The sequence below is a fragment of the Amphiura filiformis genome, chromosome 8 (genome assembly GCF_039555335.1).
Source record: "Amphiura filiformis chromosome 8, Afil_fr2py, whole genome shotgun sequence".
NCBI lineage: Eukaryota > Metazoa > Echinodermata > Ophiuroidea > Amphilepidida > Amphiuridae > Amphiura > Amphiura filiformis.
Genome location: NC_092635.1, coordinates 10,953,985 through 10,973,107, shown reverse-complemented (window position 1 = coordinate 10,973,107; position 19,123 = coordinate 10,953,985). Strand labels below are relative to the sequence as shown.

Sequence of the window (19,123 nt, the reverse complement as noted above, 5' to 3'; positions counted from 1 at the left end):
TTGCACACATGCATTGTTATTACCCAGTGTCTATGGGGTGTACACAGATTTGGGGTCAAAGGTCATTAAGGGTCACTTCCGGTATAAAACGAAAAACCTTCAAAATTTTTTATTTGCTAAGAAAAACATAGGACAGTAACGGTATGTTCACACATGAATTGTGGTTACCCAGTTTATATGTGGTATTATTTTATTTGGGGTCAAAGGTCATTAAGGGGTCACTTCCGGTATAAAACGAAATACCTTTAAAATGCTTCTTCTTCCACAAATTACGTAGGACAGTGACGCTACTTGCACACATGCATTGTTATAACACAGTGTCTATATGGTGTGCACACATTTGGGGTCAAAGGTCAGTAAGGGGTCACTTCCGGTATAAAACGATATACCTTCAAAATGCACCTTCTGCCACAAAAAGCATAGCAAAGTGATGCCACGTGGACACGTGCATTGACATTAGCCAATGTCTATGGGGTTTTCATATATTTTGAGGTCAAAGGTGATTAAGGGGTCACAACACGGCTGTGTTTGTGGTCTTAGACCACAGCTAAGTCTAGTTTCTATTTTTTTTTCACAAGTAGCACCTCATTTTTAGTAGCCACATCTAGCAATGTATTCGCCGTAGAAGTGATGATGTAACAGGATCAACTACCATACCTACAGGTTAAAACATTTAAAAAATATATATCGCCATGCACTATAAACAAGTTGAACTCATCAAACTATATACGTCTGCAATCATAGATTGAATACAATACGACTTTATTCAAAGATACTAATCTTACAAGTGCAAGTGATCAGCATGAATATTCTATAGAGTTACGATCCAGGTCTTTATCCCTGTTCTATGATTTCTATGGTTCAATGCAGAGGTACCACGTGAACGTACAAGTGCAGTGCGATATATTCAAACATTGTTTTAACAAATTGCTATGGTAGTTAATCCTGTTACACTTCTACAGCAAATCTGGACAACTTTTGTTTTAAAAACACCGCACAAAAATTATACGTCACTTATACAATAAATCATTCTGGAATTAGATTGAAATAAGTTAAAGCATGCATAAATAAGACAAAAATCTAATTCACGGTTCGAAGCTCTATTAACAGGTTTGTAAATTGGGCCCCCACCTTCCGAATTGTATAGGTTTATTAAATAAGGAGATTCCTATCTAGTACAAGTATAAGATCAGTTGATGAATGCAATGTTTACATAATATATTGCTTTCAGCTTGTTTTCTCATTTCTACCTTTTCAGTGCATTGATTGTATTTGCTCCCTGTTTTCAGACCTATATTATAATTTCCCTTTCCCACTTTTTTATGAGATAGGGCGAGGTATTGGACCAAAGAGTAAACACTTATTTCACAACACGTAGCCCGACGTTGGAATACAGCTGTGTGTGTCGTCTGAAAGAAGCAAATTTTCTGATGACATTGAAAAGCTTCCTTTCATGACGAGAAATTCTATCCAGCACTCGCAGATACCCTATGTAATACCCCCTTAGCATACAAAACAAGGCAATGGAAGCGTTTTCAAATGTTTCTTTAAAGTGGAACGCAACTGCAAGTGTGCCTGTTAAATTGAAGAGTGCAAAAACGGATTAATTGTGAGAATATAGCTGCACAAGACGGAGACGAGAGCAGCTTGCTTATTTTCGTTTTAATGATGTTTACTGTCTGGTTTAAGTCCCAGGTTAGGTCAGGATCCTCTTGTAACATTAAGCTAGGGCAATGCCATATCATACTATTCAGATACGGCCGTCGATTAAAAAAAGTCTCAGAGAGATATCAATTTTCGACATGTTTCAAAATATACACGCTTTTATCTTTCAAAGGGTATAACGTTATTTATTTACTTATTTACTTATTTATTTATTTATTTATTTATGTATTTATTTATTTATTTATTTATTTATTTATTTATTTATTTATTTATTTTGTTTATTTATTTATTTATTCAAAAAATTTGACTTCATCACTGGTACATACAAATTAAATTATTGCACAACAAAATATTAAAATATATATATAAAAATATCAGGGTTTAAATTTTTTTTAAACAACATGTTAGAAGACCAGCGAATAGACTGCAAATACACCTATAGAACCATCCCACCTAAGGAAGACCGGAATAGAAATAAGGAAAAAAATTGGTGGCAAGCCAGAAGCAAAACTTTAAATGGGTGATAATTTGGGCAGCGGCAAGCAGAAAACTAGGTGCAGGTATCACACGGAACAAACTTGGAATAAAATTGAGACTTCAAAAATTCTAGAGCTTGATACTTGAAAGAAGCCCATTATAATGTTACTGTACAAAAAGATAACAATCAATTTGAAACAGACAAAATAAAGCATATTGGAAATCCTTCTTTTTCAAATAAAAAGTATTCTTCGGTTACTATAGAATAACCAGATTAAAGCACACGATAAGCTTTAAGAAATCGCTAACAAAGATGACGTTATACCCAAGTGTGTAGCTCGTGGATATGGTTGAATAGAATACCTTTGGATGGCACATAGCCGCGAGCATTCCATGCTCTCATCCTTGCCTCCATATTTAGAGGTGAAAGTTGACCAAGACTGATCTGTCTATCCTCAGGACAATGTAACTTCAGACAGCTGAAGCCCTCAAGTGTTTTTCTAACTACCTTACCTACTTCGATAATACTTTGTTTAGAACTAAAATAACCCCCTCAAATATATCGCTAATTGATTTCAGACATAAAGACGCAACAGGCTTTCATGATAGTAGACAATAGTAACACAATTCAAAAGTAACCCATTTTCCATTAGAGTATACCAAGTGAAATAATTGACTACTCCTTTTACTTTTTTATTTCAGAATAAAGTATAGCTCAAAAAGCAGCACAACCTGATGCGCTTATTAATTATCACAGCAGATCGAGAATGTTCTCTTATGCTCGTGTGTTGTCTATACAAGCAATGCCCAGGCTAGAGTTAACCAAAACAAGTTTTTACTATAAACATAGTCTACACACATTTCCCTTAATCAAACTGGGAATAAAGCCTTCTTTATTGCATTTTGCCAAGATCGGTCTGGCATGGTCGTGGCACTCAGCTACAAAAGAGGAAATTCATCCCTCCTCTAATATTATTCTAACCCTTTGTAAACTTTACACTCACCATCAGTCAAGGATCTTGGTTATGATTTTTACTTCTACTTTGTATTTTTTACAGGATGAACGCAATCAAATTCTGACAACTAATGTCTGGTTAAGACAGGTAAGGCAACATTATACTAATCCCATTGGTTTCTTTCAGGATGTCGTCTGCAAAAAATGGATTCCCGCTCAAACTGTTTGTGCATGTAATTGGATATATATTTTCACTACGCAATGAGCTGCAATTTCGAGTGATTTGATTATTGAAGAATAATTCTAGAACCCGCGAGCCAATCATTATATCATGGGCATGTTGTACTTAATCACGTGTTTTGTTTTTGATATTCTATAAAATTCTGAAGTAAATAATTGTGAATTCGGTTGGATTTGTTTGGATATTTAACGCGTAAATTGAACAAACCATTTACTTGCGACACCATGTGTGGTCAATTGTTAAAATTTCAAATTCGTAAACTTTTACAGACATATTGGAAATTCAAATGAACATTGCACGAGTACAAAGAAGGAAATTCGTCTTTGTTGTTCTAAAACTTATCAACGGAAATTTGTATTACAAATATATCTGTCTTACATGTTTGTGCCCATTAAAATCTATACTATAGTAATAGCGATTGTCATACTTATAGCGATTGTCATACTCACTACTACTACTGCGGCATCTCAGGGAAGCGCCTTCCCATGCAGCAATGTGGGTGTTTGGACAAATCCAAGTTATTAGATGCATCGATTTTTGTCTCCGTCGTTCTGAGTGCTTAGTTGTGTAGAAAGGCCATGCTGCCTGTTATCAAGTATACAGGTTGAAGTACTGCCTTCAATTGCGGCAACTTTCGCTCCCTTTTAAGCACAATGTCACTCTAAGTCCGACTTTCCCAAGTGGTGTTCAGGTTACTTTAATAGGGGGACTTTGTAATCCGCCAAAAATGCTGAAGGCCATACTTTGTCTGCTATAAATGATTCAGTTTCATTTTAAGCAACAACCATGATTGGTTTATAGCACATACATTAACTACCCAGCAAACACAATGTCCTGTAAACTTTTATTCAAAACGATTTGATAATACTTGAATGTCGGGTTATACAACGATCATGAATACGTTTTACATTGTTATTGTAAAATGTTTTGGGCAAACATTTTTGCAAAATATTTTGTCAACAGGCAAATAACATATGTTTTATGAATGTTATGAAAACGTTTTTATACCCTTTATATAACCAGCCCGACATTTAGGTTTACTGCGTAGGAAGCAATAAAGATCTGTTAAATCGGATGAGAGGCCTGAATTGAGCGCAGATGAAGAACGATCAAGAAACCAACTATTGACATAACCATTTTCCTAAATCAATGTTTGTCTATGTATATTCGTGTATGGTGTATTTGTATATTTAGTGTATGTGTGTGTGCCATGGGGTATATGTTTGAGATTTTGTATGTCTGTGATGTACTGAGTATGTTAAGGTATTGCAATGTAAATCCATGAAGGAAGTCGTGTATGACATTTTTACTTTTCGCTAGGTTTTTAGAATTACCATTTATTGTCTTTTTCGCACGGAAAAAGTTATGGACGTGTTAGCCATATTTTGAATGATGAGGCACTCAAGCGGCCAAAACGCCTGAAGCGACCATCATTAAAATATATCTGGTTACCTAAAGCAAAGTCTTTTTAATATTTAGTTATTTCAAATGTAAATTGCTTAAAACCTCCATGAACCTATGTGCAATTACACCAGAATAGTGCATTGCGCATGTGTTCAATAATCAGAATATTTGCTGTAAAAGCTTTCGATCCGTTCTCATCATCATACTTTCTTCATTGATCGGTTACTCATAACATTTTAAAACGGGTATAGCACACTCAAAATGTTGCAATCAATTGTTTCGATCGTGAAGAATTGGCTTATTACACATCTGTCATTGCTTTCAGGTCTGCATAATAATTGCACGGTTTTTACGTAGTCCCTAATACTCCCTATAGGCCTATAGTGTTTCAATCCGAACAGGAGAATACAAGAGAGTTCGTCTCGAGTCCAATTTGTAAAGAGCACAAAAAGTCACACCTTTCCGATTTCAAGGAACTTGCGTACAAAAAATGATTCGCGTTTCACATAAGGTTCCTCAGAAAACGCAACGGTAGATATATGCGATCCCACGGGGCAATGGCGCCCTATGAACTTAGCCGAGAAGAGAATAGAGCTTGATTAAATCTTGAAATAAAACAGGCTTAAGAAGAGATTGTCTTCTTATTAAGAGGATCCACTGTCTTCTTTAAAAGGGAAATGTTGCTGGGAGATAGTAAACCTATACTACTTGACTAGTCCGCGTACTCGGCTCGCCATGTGATTTCATTGTAATACGATTCTACCGCTCGTTGTTTGCCTGCTTCCAACGTTACATGAACACTGTTTGGAACAACTTGCGGCTTTCTTTTTTCCAATGCTACTATTCTTCCTTTACAACAAAATGAAAATTGTGTATATATGCAGGAAGTAAATGCATGCAATGCAAAACAATATTTTCTACATAGGCTTTTTATACTTTTTTTGCTTCAATTTGTGTGTGACAACTTGTTCCCTTTTAACAAAGTAATTTGATCAAAAAGAAGTATTAATAATTTAAGTTGAGATATTCCCTATTTATGTGTCAACACATTCAGAAACACTTTTCGCATATGCACCATATTGGCTGTGTCATCTACCATCGTGTCCTAAAAATCAGATGTTCTGGTTGAAAAAAAACCCCATAAAAGTGTAGATTTACGGTCTCCATTTATAATTGTGTAAGAGAGAGTACTCCGTCCCTCATTAGGGATATTAAGTATACGTCTTGTGTACACAGAGAATACAACTCATTGAGTGCTCTACCCCTGTCTGTCTGTTGTTCTGATTGAAATGTCTGTTAAAATTTACTAGCTAGCAATTGAACAAACAAGCAAAAAATTAAATTAAATAAATAATAAAGTTTGAGGTTTTATTAATATGTGTATTATTACATTTCACAAGCACTGGACCGATGCAGGCCTGAAATGGAATCCAATGGACTTCGAAGGAATCGACAAAATCACTCTTCCATCTCAAGATATATGGAAACCAGATATAGTTCTTTATAACATGTAAGTTTATTGGAACAATTCTAAATTAAGGTATATGCTTCCATTACAACTGTTGGTACCTAGTCTGACCGGCCACCTTTCGTGATGGATGCGACCAGAATAGGTTGCCATATTGGTATAGATGAGTTGACCTATCATCTTATTTGTTTACATTCAGAACGCCCTCTCTTGTTTCACATAAGGCAGAATAATATAGCAGTGCTATAGCAGACCACAATCAAAAATTTTTAAACTTGTAAAATCTTTGTTGTTTTAATTTTGAAAATTTATGCAGCTTGTAGCTTTATACCATTTTTGGTATAAAGTTTTTTAAAGGTTTTTTTTATTATCTTGGTTTAATACCAAATGTAAATACATTTCAACTCATCTATATGGAATAAACAACATTCTTATTGGATGAGATACTCCGGAGGTCAGAAAATCAGCCTTCCATATTTATTACCATTTGATACTACCAATATTAGATGGACTGGTATACCTTATTATATAATCTAGACACATTGTTCCTGTTATCATTTCATGATACACATACTGTAATGTTTAATACAGTCATCATGGTATTGTAACGGATAGTGACTAATATTATATTGTGAGCCATCGTTGTTAACTGTTGTTTTATACATTTGTTTATGGAGACTGTTTTGTTGTAAGTTTATTCCTCCATCAATTCCTCCATCAAACATCATACCTGGGAAAATATTTCAGTGATTACACGTAAAGCATCCATATCATTTTGATAGATGTATACCATGCATGAATTTGGATACATGTTGACTATCAGGGTGTTGATTCCCGGTGTTCCGTATTCTGATCACGTGTCAATTGTTTGGGTTGCTTTCCAGACAAGACACAAACAACTCTGCGTACATTCAATACGAGTAACTTATTGAATAATGAACATTGTATCAACCATACCGTATGAGGTTCCCCGCTGAAGAAAGAATTAATTCGGGAGCAATAACTTTTTCTCGGCTTCTAGATTACATACCACTTATTCCTAGCCTGAGATATAGCATTGCAAAAACCCATGATGCTTTAGTAATCACATCTGGTGAATATGTCACACATCTTTCTTGTGTTTTTCTTTTTGTGTGTGACAAATACGACAAGCAAACTCATTCATACAAGTGATATAAACGTACCAACCTTAACTGCTGTTTTTGTGCGCCACTTGTAATTAGAGGTTCTGTGATTATTCGCTATCGTAGATATGACGTCATATTTTTGACCCCGAAGCGTTACAATAGCGACGGGATCACGCTTTCGTGAGAACCGCAATGGCGATATCAATGTATGGAATTTATATATCAAATTTTTAAATTACCAGTTACATTTAAGACCTGAAACTTCATGATTTCAGAAGGAAAACATCTTGCAAAAGCTTACTATGCAGTGAAACCCATAAGAAATGGTTAAAAATAGATTTTCAAACAGCAGAACATCGACGTGTACAGCGTAGATAGCGTAGACATGCAACCGCCTTATCCATCACTACGGAAGTAGTTGTGACCTCGGCAGGAAGTGACGTTGGACTACGATAGCGAATAACCGCTAGTCCTAGGGTCCGTTAGTCAGAAAGCGCGCTAGTAGGCATACCCTAAGCCTAACCCTAGCCCTAGCCCTAACGTTTGGACAAGCGAACCCTTTTTATTTTTCGGATAGCAAGCTTTATTTTGAACCTTAGGACAAGCGGTCAGTGCCCGTTTTATGTGTCCTAAAATAATTCTTTCTCAGTATTTGATCTGGTACTTCCTAGGTACAGTATCAAATTAGTATCAACCATTGTTGCCTTTCAATACTATATCTTTCATTTTGTTCTATTCCAGATTGGTATAACTTATCATAAGCTTAACAATAAGTTATTCCTGGCCGATTCGATTAACATGAAAATATGAATTACTTTTTCTATTTGTAATTCCTTGTGCTATAGTCAGTCCTACCTTGCATTGGTTGCAGTAGTTGTGTGTTTGTGTAGTATTATATTGCATGCAGTGCAACTTTCTGTTTCTCCACTTTGCCATTTGCATAGTTACATTGCGTTATTCCAGATGAAATCCATACACTCCCTGTGGAAGACACGACCCTAATCTTCCACTCAACAAGTGTGAATTTCAAATGGGTTACCTGAATGGGTGACTCCATCTGAAATATACACCCCCTGTGTGTGAAATTAAGGTTATAATTTCCATAGGGGTGCGTGGATCTCATTTGGAATAGCTCAATGTTTATATTGTTTGGTTATTTTTTGGTTTTGTTTTGTTTTACTTTTTTTAATCAAACATCTTTTCAGACATAACACGTCAACATAATGTTTTATGATCAAAAGATGTTTTCATTGCTGTATCTCTCTTGGGCAACCAGTGTACTTTGTTTCTGTAATTAGTTGGGTAATGCACAAGAGTGATAATTATAATGTTTTCAATTTTTCGAAAGTGGGTAGATAAGATGTTATTTCAGCTTAACACCACAAGCCCTGGTAAAGTTTCCATTTGAAATTAAAATACGCAAATGCCAGTTAATTGAAAAGCCCGTAACACATACCATTAACATGGGTAGAAAACAATGCGCAGTGAACATGACATAATGATTGTCAGCATGTTCCACAGGTGCACACCAAACATTTTTACACCTGAAAATATTTCACGCACAACAAACCCACGCCTGAGTAATTCATGGGTTGTCACTGTCGGTGTGTTTTAAACAGCGTGAGACTATTAACCCTCCCTACTCTCCGTATATTAAAACTTTGTCTTAGACGTGAGTTTGCGGGAAGACATTTTACTGTACCGTTCTTTGAGATTTTATATTACAAAAGTTAAGCATGATTCTTTGAAATGGGCTAAATTGCTCCAATTTAACTCAAATTCAACTTTTTTTAAATATAATTTTGTATTATTTCGATCTGTTGGAATTAATTTTCAGTGCATGCATCAACACTAAATATTATCATTGATATAACTTTTACATGAGATATCAGTTAATATATTATAAATTCGCATTTTGATTAACTTAAAATTTAAATATTTAATTTATTTTAGTTTTTTTATTATATTTGCATGTGTAGAAAAAATAGCAACTAGCAACCTTATCCAAATATATTATTTTTTAATCTTGCTGAATATTTAGCATAGCATTTTAATAATTATATATCCTTTTTAAAAATTTTGATATATATAATTACTGTAATTACTGTTATTTCTTTTTCCGGTTCACACCAACAGATGAGAGCAAAACAAGCAGGGTATTCACAGCAAATGTACTTCCTCAGATGTCTCGTGTAATCTCGCAAATTCACGCGGTTATGCATTTTCAAGACATATCCATGCTTTAATGTATGTCTTGTTGATGTTTAGTCAGTGAAGGATTTTTTAGTTGCACTTAACCCTTTGCATACGAGAATAAATACCTGCATACGTTTCAAGTGGATTTTGAGATATTTAGTGATATATCAGGAACCACTTGGTCAAACTAGAAACATGTTTGTATTTATTTGAAAGAAATCGTATGTGATGAATATAAACATGTAAAAGTAAACTTAGTGTTTACTTTTGCAAGTTTTGACAAGTCAAATGTCTGCAGATTAGGTCCGTGTGCAGAAGGTGGTTAAGTGTAGGTCCAAGGTCAAACGGAAGCCGATGAGGAAAATCTTCCCAAATCTTTAAAAGTAGTTCTAGTATAGGAAACATACAACAACAAACTAAAATACCAAACATTGCAAAGACAATTAAGTTTAGACACTATTATTGTAGGTACAATTCTAAACAATAAAGATAAAGATTGAATTTAAATTACCTCTTTCTAAAGATGAAAACACATGGGATACAAAGGTCACAGGGCAAAGAGTAAAGGTTACAGGGCGAAGGGCGAGAATTACTAACTGGCTTACGATGAAAACATGTAAACTGGAGGGTATGTGGCATGGTTGTCATTGTATTCACGCATGGCCTTCAGTGAACTTTTCACCAGTTTTGAATGTGATGTGTGATTTGTGCCGAAATTATTCTTGTCATTCCAGACTTTGTGAGTTTGTCTTTCACAAACAAGAACTCTAACAGTTTTTTTCTTGTGTTAATGTCCCTGTCTTTGAGTCCACCAACAGTGCACCCCACACCCCAACTTAGAATTACTTCTTAAATAAATACCAATTGCAAATTGTCAACACGATACAGAGATAAATTATATTTTCTACTGAGATTTGTAATCATTTAAATGATATTTTATTTATATTTGTAGCCATTAAAGGTGGCTGGTCCGATTCACCGATTCACCACACAACATGTACTCTTTTGTTCGAAATATACACTAATAGGCTAATAGTACTAATATAGATGTATCGTTAAGTTTTGTACAGTGCTGTGATATTGAGTTAAGTATATCACTTATTTTACTAGGTTATGAACACCATCAAAATTGTTGTTTATGCTACCAAACATTCATCTAATTCCTTCTAAAATGTTAACATACTTAAGTAAATGTCTCTAAATCTTAATAGCTTTAAAGAAAAGTCAGTTGATGAAGCTGTTGGACGGCAATCGGGACGACAATCGGAACAGGAACCTTTAGTGAAGTTTAGGTTAATAATCCCGACACCATTCCTGTTTCTGTTGGCAAATATGATTATTCTAAATCCTGACTTAATCTGTGTGTTGGCAGAGCGGATGATACATTTGAAGGGATAATGAAGACCAATGCCGATATACAGTCTACTGGCGACGTAACATGGTATGCACCTGCAATCTTTAAAAGTTCTTGTCGAGTGAACATCAAGTATTTTCCCTTTGATGAACAGAGTTGTCTATTGAAGTTTGGCTCCTGGGCCTTTCAGACGAACCAATTAGATCTTATTAACCGTTCCTCCAGTGGGGACGTGTCTAGTTTCATCAATAACGGTGAATGGGATCTAAAAGGAATGCCAGTTACGAGAAATGAGACAACGTACCTATGCTGTGAATACCCATTTGCTGTTTTGGACTTTAATATCAACATTGTCCGGCGTTCCTTGTTTTATGTATTTAACCTGTTGGTGCCATGCATGCTCGTGTCTGCTCTTACCATGCTGTGTTTCTATTTGCCTGCCGATGCCGGAGAGAAAGTCACACTCTGTATCACGATTCTTCTATCACTTACTGTGTTTCTTCTGCTGGTTGCTGAGACTATGCCACCAACCTCGGATGTCATACCTCTTATAGGTGAGTCTGTCTGTGTGGGTCACAGGTGCAATGATCGAATATTAATGAGCTTTGAAGTTGCTTATTTATATACATTCAGGCATACTTTGAGCGAAATACAACCATCAAGTTAAATATACGTGAACGCAATGGTAATGAAAATTTAATGGCCTCTGACTTCAGGCACATTCCATTCTAATCTAAAACCTTTTTGAAAGGAGAAATACTGGAAACACTATATTCCTTAAATTCAGGAGAACAGTTACTATTGAGAATTATACATCAGATAATCCAAGCAGTTTATACATTATAAGCATGACCTTGAAATATCCTTCCAAGATAATATATACTTAGCATTTCATTTTGTCCCTCATTGTTACCCATGTAAGTCTCATGTAGAGATAAATTATTTCATTCTCGATTGCTAAGTAATTTTCAATCAAGAAGAAAACTTCATTATTTTTTTTATTTACGTTGAAAGATTAAATATAAAAATCAAATTTAAGACTGACAATAGCAATACTAGCAATATAGAAATACACAAAACAATCTATCATATATTCGACGTTTATTGTAGCAATTACTTGTAGTCTTAAAAATACGAAATAGTATGTCGCATTCATACACCGCAATGTACCGAACAATGCGTAGATGCCATTGCATCTGCATGTGAAAACCGACATTTGTTTAATCGCATTCATTGCCACATCATGACATATGACAGTTTTTTGGAGTGTATTGACAATTCTGTAACTGTTCTGTCCTTAAACAAACCTCAAGACCTACATTCATTGAGTTTACCGTCACATACATATTGACATTGACAACTCTCTAAAGCGTATCCATACTATCGACATAAGCAATATAACATTCAATGCCATAACTTTGACGTAACAATCGATGTTAACAAACTTACCAATTTGCAATTTATCGTATTTATGTCATCCGTTGTGTTTTGAAGTCTGAGAGGGTTGTTAAATTAAGAAGAAAAATAGTCAAGAACATAATAAAGCTCGTGTATTTTCCTGCATGTTTAGTTTTACTAGAATTGTTCCTAAATGAATTATGATTGTCAATGTAATGAAATGAACACGACAATACTGTCTGCTGACATTGAATAATGATAATTATGATTAAGTAAAAAAACTTTCACAGTTACAATTTACGTTCCAGAGAACATTTACGTTTATTGTTATTGTTTCAAATTATGTTACAGTTTCGTAAAGCATAATGTAAAATATTCTACAGATTAAAAGAGCTTCAAATTTAAAAAGTATAAACACTGCAATATTCTATTGTTTTATTTATAAACACATCTCCAAAAACGAACTTCCTCGAGACAGTAGCGTTGTATTTTTCAATTTCAAATACAACGCTACTTCGCGCTACAGAGGCCCGCCTTTGATCTCACGTGTATCAAAATAGATTATACCGCTTTTCTGGAAGGAAATAATTAAAATGAAATCCTATGCATAAAATTGTACAATTTAAAGGACAATGTCGCCTTTCTGAACTGCTGCATGACACACCTCTATGTTGAAAGCACACTATAATTATTGTGCGATTGTTTCTGAAAATAGTATCTACATTAGGGCTTGTTTGCAAGTCTATGGAGAGAGTGGTCACTGCGGGCGCTATCACCTCTGTTTTCATTCGGTTTTAGGCTAGTAGTTTGTCATTACATTTGCAAAATATGTGCTTCAAACATACGGCTATTTCTTGTCTTACACATCCTATACATCAGTGCTTAAGAAACATAAAAGAGTCTAGGCGAATGCTTAAATTTATCTTATATACTAATTATTGTTGTTTTTATTTTTGTTTTATAGCCCAGTACTACCTGTCCACGATGTGTCTTGTTTCAGTATCAACATTAATGACTGTAATTGTGCTACACATTCACCACCGAGGTACCTATGCTGGGCGTCCGCCATCTTGGTTCAGCCGCCTCGTTTTGGATTATATGGCCCGAATTTTGTGTCTGCGCAGTTGTCGAAGTACACATGGATCGCAGGCGGTCCCACGAATAAGTTTTGAAAACGCACCAGTAGTACGAGAAGCAAGTAACTCTTTATATAACCAAGCAAACTGTCCGCCTATGGAAATGAATAATGTAGGGATGAAAAGAGATGGTCTGTGTGTAGGCCGAAGACATAGACTTCAGCAAACTCTAGATCAAATTGCGTTGCACCTCTCTAAAATTGTAGAGAGGGCAGACGGGGAAGATATGGATGAAGAACTCAAATATGAATGGGTTAGAATTGCTTACGTTATTGATCGTTTCTTCATGGTAATCTTCAGTATGACAACACTCATTTCAACGTGTAGCATCATATTTCAAGCCCCGATTTTCTGGTAGTGCTACACTATAAGTTTACCCTTCCAACAATCTTTTGCTGCTTTCTTGCGTTACAGAACGTAAACGTATGCACAGGCACACAAGTGTAGCTGGGGAAGTCTATACATTGGAGATTAGCAGACAAGACGGGTCTGCAAATGAAATCATGGCTGTGAATTCAAAGTAGGGTTGATACAACGAGATACCCTGATTGGTGGCCCCTGATAATTTGGGATCTACTATCGATCGTAGTTCGCAGAAGCATACTATGAATTCGTTTACTTCATGCATGTATCTGGAGGCGACACGTTTATCTTCTGCTTCACTCTGCCAAAAGTGATAAATACATCATTGGTCCGTGCAGCTGCAATTGGCGCCAGTACTCAACTTTAAATTAAAATTTATTGGCGGGAAATTGTTTCTAGTTTTTGTTTCATGACATTCTCAAGTTAACCCGGGAATCATCTTGCTTCTGCTCGCTCTTTTGTCTACAAAATGTACAAGAACAAGAACGTCTCATGTTGGACAAGAACACGCGATAACACATGCTACTGTTCTCTGCATTGCTTTCAACAATTTAGTTTGAACTAACTGAAAAACGATGTTACAAAGAACATGAAAGCTTTTCGATATATACATTTCAAAGTCACTTTTGAATTTGAACGATTAAACTATATAACTTTTAACGTTATTTCCGTGTGGTACAAACAATTACAGGCTCTATTATATAGGTGATCTATCCGATCTGACACACGATGAAGGCGCGATTAAAAAGGAACCGTAACAATTATTTTTATACCAAGCTTGCGGGGAAATTCGCCATTACTATCATGGAGCTTACTCATGGAGAGGGCATAGTTTGTAACGAGCGCAGGTGGCGAATGATATCAATTGTGACTCTAGTATATAGTGAATTATAGTAATTATTCTTCAATGCCCTGTCTTTTTCCCAACAATATATTCCTTAAGGCAAATCCTGTTTTGTTTGTCCCTGATAAATTTCCATACACATTAATTTTTTATTAAAGAGGAATACTCACCCACCTATCTTTTCTTTAATTTTTATCTGGAAACAACTGTGTACAAAAATTCAAATGCAATCTTTTTATACTTTTAATTTTCACGTGTTGATTGTACAGTAACAGGTTAAAGGTGTAATTACTAAAATATATTTAAAGTGGCTTGTTTGTTCGTTTGTTTTTGTTTGTCGTACATCATTTGTTTGGAAAAATTCTGAAGAACATCGTGTGTATCAAACAACAGATGTGGACATTGTTATTTGATGTACAAAATTTATTATGGGATTACAATAACAGAAATAAAAGAGAACAATAATTTTGAGTGAGGGATCTTTATCTTTAAAAAGTAGCTTGAAATGGTAAACTTGTTCCGCAAATTGGGGTAAAAATATAAAAGAAGGCAGTATACTTGAAATCGACAGTTTTCGTTTAGGGTTGTAATTGTTGCTCTAACCTTTTCATGAGGATAAGATCTATCTTGAGTTATTTTGACGCGTAAGGAGCTTGGATAACAGCCAGAAGCTTTCATCATTGGTCTAATTTAAACATTATTATGTCCTTCAACTGTCTTTTTAGCTAAGCAAACATTTTGGCGATGAGCACATCGAAGTACTAATACAAATATGCATGTAAGCTTCAGGTGAAGATTATCCAGCCCAAGAATTCGATGAACTTATTTATAGTACATACCCGATTAGAATCAGTATGTCATTTACCGCTATTCCTGAACTTAATTGAACCTATATAATTTAATTTGATTCAAAATTATGTCAGCGGTTGCCCGGAATTTAGTCTCGGTAAATATTATACGACAGGGAAACTTGAGCAATCGCCTGTCATGATTGAATTTGTATAGATTAACATCCTTTCTTCAAGAGATTTGAATGTGACCCGTGTGAATGAAGATGGAACGATCTGATTAATCCTGTTTTGATAGAAACATTGTAGAATAATTTCACAGTGTGTTTGCAATAAATGTACCAATTCAAATAGATTAATGCCGATTCTTGCAGACAATAATGTACAAATTGCCAAACGAAGTTCAATCAATTAGTGCAAGTGTCTGCACAATTGTAATATTGCTAATGTTTTATGCATATGTTCTTCTATAAAGAGCGTTGTCCACTAGTGCCTTCTAGTATTATTTTCTCTGTGGATTTCTCTCTATGTAGCTAATAGATATGCATTGTAGAGACACCGCTTTTGAATGTTAAAAAGATCCATAGTGCTTTGCAAGCGGAAGCCGTCAGCAGAAATAACAGGCTGTTACATCAAGTATTTTGTCCTATTTTATTAGTAAATAGAAATTGTACAATGTCATTTCTCCGTCATATGAGCGTAACATGGCCATTATTACACCAGTATATATATAGTCTAAACTCTTAATAATACTCAAAATATTCAAAGACATTAACTTCCAATTTAATTCCCATGGGGGTTCTTCAGAAACATTTTGTACGAGGATGTGCCAAGCGGACTTTTGGATACTGACTACCTAGTTTTTGCTACCCATCAGTATAACAATTTTCAACAAAAGGCATCACAAAAGCACCTAAGTTTGCCATAACTGGGCGCATTGGTATCCATTGAAAATCCACCTATTGATATACCAAAAGCGATGAAAAGGTACCCAAAACCGTGGCTAATTCTCGTATACCTTATTTATACAAAATATTGTTTTTTAGATCAACTTGTTTCTATTTTATTTCACATGATTTCTGGACATAATTGCCGATATTCTTGATAGCGTCATAGACCCGAGTAATTTCTAGGGTCTATGATAGCGTGTAGATATTTTGCAGCATAAAAATAGCCATAGGAATGATTGCAATACTTTATTTGATAAGTCGAAGATTCATGACGGATATATAAACAATCAAATTACGGCGTCCTTTAATCAATATTGTTCAGTTGAAATATAAGGACCGACACATTAAGTTGTTTGATAGCATTGACATTATGCTAATGAACTACTTGCTGAATGTTTTGCTTTATTCTCTGTTAATGGTCAAATATTTTCGAACGTATTTCACAACTCTAAAACTGTGCATAAGATGTTAACCATATATTGTAAAAGTTGTTGTTTTTTAAACAAATTGGCTAGATTTATTCTGCCAAATATTCTTCCTTTGTTCAAGTTTATAAGTAAAAGTGTAGCCGCAAAAGAATTGTACCGATCTTAAGAATGTTATATAGGGTGTATCAAAATAAAGTATACAGTTTGTAAAATGTCACTAAATTAAAAAGTATGAGGCATTTGGTCAAAATGTTATAGCTGACAAATGAATAAACATCTTGTCCTCCCATAACGGTAAAATCACTGGCGTGTGACCGTTAGGGAATCAGTAGGCTATTTTTTTGCGAGCCGAGTAAAAATGCAGTTGCGCGAGGTCAATTAAAAGCAAAGTCTTCCGCATGGCGACCAGGACGTAGCCACCATTCCTCTGTATCAGCCCTCCTCAACATGGCATTGACATCACGTCGTAAATGTATGAGAGACGTCCTGCCTGGGGATGTCAACTTTTGATTTCAGATAGCCCAACAAGAATAAATCTAGCGGTGTAAGATCAGGAGATCTTAAGGGCCATTTACTTGGTGCTTTAAAGCAATTAATTGCGCGATTGCCAAGCAATTCTGCAAGGCGTTCTGCCAACTACTGTAAAGAAAGTTGTGAAACTATGATTTTCATGTTTATTTAATTGACTTCGCGCAACTGCATTTTTACGACTCACAAAAATACACACTGAGTTCTTATTAATGGTCACACGCCAGTGATTTTGCAGTTGTGGGAGGACAAGATGTTGATTCAGCTATCAATATTTTTTGACCAAATACCTCAAACTTTTTAATCTAGTGGCATTTTTCAAACTGTATACTTTATTTTGATATACCTCTAATGGCTTCAAGGTTTGTAGTTGACAAAATGTATGTAACATTATAACATCACAAAGTTGACTTGAAATGTATTATAGGGACCAAAAAATAAAGCTAATTTTACTGGATATATTTGGTCTGCTATTCCAGACAAAAGGTTGCGTTTTCAAAAGGGAGTGTATGTATTTCAACTGGAATAGCATCAGAATCAGAACAAACTTCATCGATAATAATTAAAGAGTTCAACTAATTTCCTATTTTGACTATGGCTCTTAGCTATTTTAATTATGATAAAGCAATGACTAATATATATTAATATATTGTTGAATTTTCTGTACTTCTTTAATATGTGGATGAAGCATCGCATCTTATGATATCGATTGCAGGAAACTTTTTGGTAGAAATGGACAAATGTTTTCAATTTCAATAAAAATGAAGTAAATATAGTTCAGTTGGCTCTGGTAAAAACTAAATGTAAATTAATTCAATGAGATAAGACCATTCTTTCTTTTTGTGAATGTCTTGGAGATATGTTTGATGCCTGGGAAAAATAATATGCAATTTGTACAACTTTAAAACATAAACAGGTGTTAAAACATGACACATATTCTTTGGGGAGAGTAAATAAGCGATTACTTCTTGCATTAAATTTGACATCCAATTTGAGTGCGTAATTAGTTTTTTGATTTTCATCATTATGTCATTATAATTATTCTTTTTCTACTTGTATACAAAATGCAGCTTTTTGCTTGATCTTATTTGATAACAGTAACAACGTGTACTTGTATTACACTGTTAGTATAAATATATGTCGTTATGCATCGCAAGAGAGGTTTTGAATTTGAATTAATTATGACTCAATTATGATTATATGACTGAGATTGGTGTTTTACTCAAGGATGTGCATAGTAAAACAAAAAACAAAGGAAACTTATTTATGAGAGACATAATTAACGTGATTGAAGAGCTGAAGTAACAGATATGTAAATGTTTACTTTTCTTGAGAAGCAATCATAATTATATTAAATGAGATGTATTATAAACTGTTGTTTTGTGTGCTATTTATTCTACTATTCAAAGTAATTATTCTTTTTGAGTACTCAAAACGTTTGATCCTTGATATAAGAAGCAATGAACAAGTGATCGAGTGCAACAATTGAAATGCGTCTTCAGGTTTATATATAACATGTAGCCTACATATACTATTTTCCCTGTCACTGGTTAACCATTCAAATGTTCATATGAAAGACACGGCCCTTAGAAATGCAAGTTGGGATTCCATCCGCAGTCTTGATCTAATTGACTGTGAAAACTGATTCTATCCCCCACCACTCCATCACCCCGGGGGCCCGTTTGGCAAGCTTGACGTTGCATGCTAGCGTAGAAGCCTAATCAGCTTGCCCTTCTGTAAAGTGGCCCAGAGGCGCCCAGTACAATACACGGGATACGAAGTTAATAGAATCGAGAAGGCA

The 19,123-nt window shown here is 34.9% G+C and overlaps 1 protein-coding gene across 1 annotated transcript in view; it reads left to right on the top strand.

The window, feature by feature from the left end:
- Positions 1–18,694, top strand: part of LOC140158601 (neuronal acetylcholine receptor subunit alpha-10-like) — a 71,103-nt gene extending 52,409 nt beyond the window's left edge. The window contains exons 3-6 of the mRNA XM_072181757.1: positions 3,201–3,245; positions 6,143–6,252; positions 10,906–11,441; positions 13,250–18,694. Coding sequence (XP_072037858.1) covers positions 3,201–3,245; positions 6,143–6,252; positions 10,906–11,441; positions 13,250–13,779 — 1,221 coding nt within the window. The 3' untranslated portion in view covers positions 13,780–18,694. The remainder of the gene's footprint in view (positions 1–3,200; positions 3,246–6,142; positions 6,253–10,905; positions 11,442–13,249) is intronic.
- Positions 18,695–19,123: the final 429 nt, after the last annotated feature.